Source organism: Miscanthus floridulus, chromosome 18 (genome assembly GCF_019320115.1).
Source record: "Miscanthus floridulus cultivar M001 chromosome 18, ASM1932011v1, whole genome shotgun sequence".
Taxonomy (NCBI): domain Eukaryota; kingdom Viridiplantae; phylum Streptophyta; class Magnoliopsida; order Poales; family Poaceae; genus Miscanthus; species Miscanthus floridulus.
In genome coordinates, this window is record NC_089597.1 from 123,146,351 (window position 1) to 123,150,336 (window position 3,986).

At 44.1% G+C, this 3,986-nt stretch overlaps 1 protein-coding gene across 1 annotated transcript; it reads left to right on the forward strand.

Moving 5' to 3' along the window:
* Positions 1-399: 399 nt before the first annotated feature.
* Positions 400-3,619, forward strand: LOC136521505 (beta-glucosidase 38-like). The gene is made up of 11 exons (XM_066515255.1): positions 400-682; positions 816-874; positions 975-1,050; positions 1,180-1,251; positions 1,526-1,613; positions 1,816-2,059; positions 2,190-2,302; positions 2,404-2,615; positions 2,740-2,771; positions 2,879-2,981; positions 3,128-3,619. Exons 1-11 carry the CDS (start codon positions 427-429, stop codon positions 3,400-3,402), a joined length of 1,530 nt encoding a protein of 509 aa, XP_066371352.1. The 5' UTR covers positions 400-426; the 3' UTR covers positions 3,403-3,619.
* Positions 3,620-3,986: the final 367 nt, after the last annotated feature.

Below are 3,986 nucleotides of genomic sequence, written 5' to 3' on the forward strand. Positions count from 1 at the left end.
CAAAACCCCGGAAAGTTGCCATGACACTCCACGTGGCGCACGCTGGCCCCCTTCCGCCAAGCAACATGCAGATCAACACACCAACTCAACTCATCATCAAACTAATTAAAGCCACCAATCACCACCGTTCGTTCCAAAACTTCGACGAAAAAATTACAAAAATACTGGTGGTTCAGGACGAGAGTACACAACACGCCGCTCCACAGTTACCGGTCGTGAAGAGAAGAGTGTTCATCACGCATGCATGCAACTACGTGCGCACGAGAGAAACAGTCTCTCTTCGCTTGTTCAAACCCAGCACCACCATTTCAGCTCTGCTCTTGCATGCCCGCTGCCAGATCGCGTCCCCTCCGCTCTCCGTTCTCCATATATAGCGCACCTCTGCTGAGTCTCTCAGACTCGGTCTCACCACTGTCGTCCTCCGTCATGGCGACTGCTGCTGCTGCTGCGCCATTGCTCCTCCGGCCACTCTTCCACGGTCTCTCCCTCCTCCTCCTCCTCGTCCTCTCCCTGGCGCTCGGCGCCCATGGCAACAAGCCTGGGGAGCACTACAACCTCACCAGGGAGAACTTCCCGCCCGGCTTCGTCTTCGGGACGGCGTCGTCAGCGTACCAGGTGGAGGGGAACACGCTGAAGTACGGACGGGGCCCCTGCATCTGGGACACCTTCCTCAAGTATCCAGGTGAGATCGAGTCGAGATGCATGAGCAGCATCATCACGGCATTTTATGCCTCCTATATATTTCATCACCACCTGGCCTGGTGCTTCTCTGATCATGCCGTCGTCTTTGGATGGATGTGTGCTTGGGCATGCAGGCTCTACTCCTGATAACGCGACTGCGGAAGTGTCGGTCGACGAGTACAATCGCTACATGGTTCGTGAAGCGAAATGTCTGAATGGCTTTTGTGTTGATTATATTGCTGATTTGTGATCCATTGATAAGTAATTTGTCTTTTTCTGGTGGCACAATGCAGGATGATGTGGACAATATGGTCCGGGTTGGATTCGACGCGTACCGCTTCTCGATCTCATGGTCGCGCATTTTCCCCAGTATGTGTTGATCGATGAAACATATATAGTACACAGTCAGTGATGGACTCAATGATTCATATACAGGGCTTTGTTTCACAGCAGTCATGGTTGCGTCTTTTGTTTTTTTGGGGGGGAAATTAAATGCAGGTGGAATTGGGAGGATCAACAAGGATGGCGTGGACTATTACCACAGGCTCATCGACTACATGTTGGCGAACCGTACGTGATGCTAATTAATTATTCTCTCAATTTCAAATTATAAGTCGTTTTAACTTTTCTAGATTCATAGTATCTGCTACTTATTATCTAGATATATATTATGTCTACGTACATAGAAAAAACTATATATCTAGAAAAACCAGAACGACATACAATTGATCTTATTCGCCTTCCTTCGAGTCCAATTCCTGCAGCAATTTCTTTATTTGCTACACGTTTCAGATTTGTGGGCACTCGTGCCACTCGATCACGAGTCTTTTTGCTTGTTTAACAGATATTACTCCCTATGTTGTTCTCTACCACTACGACCTTCCTCAGGTGCTGCAAGACCAGTATAATGGCTGGTTAAGCCCCAGAATTGTGTAAGTCTCCATGATACGCAGCATCTTTTTCTGGCAGTAGTTAAAAGTACAAAAATAAACTCAGGGTATCGTTTTATTAAAAATGTTATATATTTATATATATACAAGGTTGTTTCATAGAGAGAATCCCATTTTACAACCTTCAAACACATATATATGTTGACTTGATTTTTTTTTCTGATTATGGCTATCATTTTCGCAGGCCTGATTTCACAGCATTCGCGGATTTTTGCTTCAAGACATATGGCGATCGGGTGAAGTTATGGTTCACCATCAACGAGCCCAATATGGTGGCTAACCATGGCTACGGAGACGCCTTCTTCCCGCCTGGCAGATGCACCGGTTGCCATTTCGGCGGCAATTCCGCCACCGAGCCGTACATCGCCGGCCATCACCTTCTCCTGGCACATGCTGCTGCTGTCAAGCTATACCGCGACAAGTACAAGGCTAGTGACCACCCAATGCAATTCCTCTCATTCATTCTAGCTAGCTATAGACTACATGATGCATTTCACAGTTTTGTCCTCGTTTGCATAGAACCGTGCATGCTCACGCCAAAAACCATGATTGTTTCAGCATCAGGCTGGAAAGATTGGCATCCTGCTTGACTTCGTCTGGTACGAGCCGCTCACCAAGTCGATCGAGGACGAGTACGCGGCGCACCGGGCTAGGATGTTCACCCTTGGCTGGTGATCATAAACCTTACACAACCATCAAAAACAATACATGCATGTGCTGTGATGTCTAGGTTGAACCAAACATGAATCGATCTATTTCAACTATGTTCCAGGTTCCTGCACCCGATCACCTACGGCCATTACCCGGAGACGATGGAGAAGATAGTGATGGAAAGGCTGCCCAACTTCACCTTCGAGCAGTCTGCAATGGTGAAAGGTTCAGCAGATTACATCGCCATCAACCACTACACGACGTATTACGCCAGCAACTTCGTCAACCATACAGATACGAGCTATCGCAACGATTGGCATGTCAAAATTTCATGTACGGTTATTCATTTCAACATGCACTACTACTAAATAGAGATAAAACAAAAACCATTTCTTCATTTGATGTTTATTTATTCTTTTGTGTGTCGCTAACACATTTGGACCGATCATCTTTTCAGATGAGCGAGATGGCGTTCCCATTGGAAAAAGGGTAACGTATTTTTCGCCGATATATAGCCACATTTGACTGAAAATGAACAGAATTACAAGCTATATATAAATGCAATGACTTTCTAATATATGTAAAAACCTATGCAGGCATACTCAGACTGGCTTTACATTGTTCCATGGGGCCTCTATAAGGCTCTCATTTGGACAAAGGAGAAGTTCAACAACCCTGTCATGCTCATCGGCGAAAGCGGTACGTAGATCACAAGTCCCAGCACTACCTCTTCATCAATTTTCAGAGAACGGACAATAACATTGTTGTGATACAATACAATATATCTCAAAAGCATGAATATAATCTTGATACAAAATTTAACCATGATATATATTAATTCCCAGGAATTGACCAGCCGGGAAATGAAACTTTGCCGTTTGCCCTGTATGACAAGTTCAGGATAGACTTCTTCGAAAAGTACCTTCATGAGCTCCAATGTGCCATACGCGATGGTGCAAATGTCTTCGGGTACTTTGTCTGGTCACTGCTAGACAACTTTGAGTGGCGGCTCGGCTACACTGCCAGATTTGGAATTGTACATGTGGACCGAAACACGTTCGTTCGGTACCCCAAGGACTCAGCTCGGTGGTTCCGGAAGGTGATAAAGAACGAGGTCTAAAGGAACTGTGTGGTGGCTTGTTTAGTTGCCTTTTTGGGGCCATGTTTCATGTTTGGTCCTTGTGAATAAAATGTCAAGTAGTTTAGGACTTCGAATAAAGACAGTTCTTTTCTTCTCCTTTTTTATATATGATATGATTGTTTAGTACTGAGTTGTATCCTCGTTGTGCAACAAAGTCATGCACTAAATTTATATAAGAAACTAAATAAAACAAAAATTTCTGTCAACAAGAATAATGTTCCAGATCAATCCTAAAAAGCAGTTTCTATACTTGCAATATCATATAGATACTACACATAGAGATTTTATGTTCCTAATAAATGATTCCACAAAAATTCACATCTGGAAGGTGATAAAGAACGAGACGAACTAAAGGAGCTGTATGGTGGCTATAGCATATGTGTTTGTTTAGTTGCGTTTTGGGGGCCATCAGTTTGGTCCTTTGAATAAAATGTCAAGTAGTTTAGGGGGACTTCGAATAAAGATGGTTCTTCTCTTTTTGTTTTAGGGCTTCATGTTCTATCTTATTTTGATTTGATGATTATTTAGTACTGAGTTGTATCCTTTTGTGCAACGAAGTCATG

Excerpts from the sequence above, each read along its gene's own strand:
- LOC136521505 (XM_066515255.1), top strand. The coding sequence starts at position 427 with ATGGCGACTGCTGCTGCTGCTGCGCCATTGCTCCTCCGGCCACTCTTC. Across the intron at positions 2,060-2,189 it reads TATACCGCGACAAGTACAAG|CATCAGGCTGGAAAGATTGG; the intron begins GCTAGTGACCAC and ends TGATTGTTTCAG. Across the intron at positions 2,616-2,739 it reads TTGGCATGTCAAAATTTCAT|ATGAGCGAGATGGCGTTCCC; the intron begins GTACGGTTATTC and ends TCATCTTTTCAG.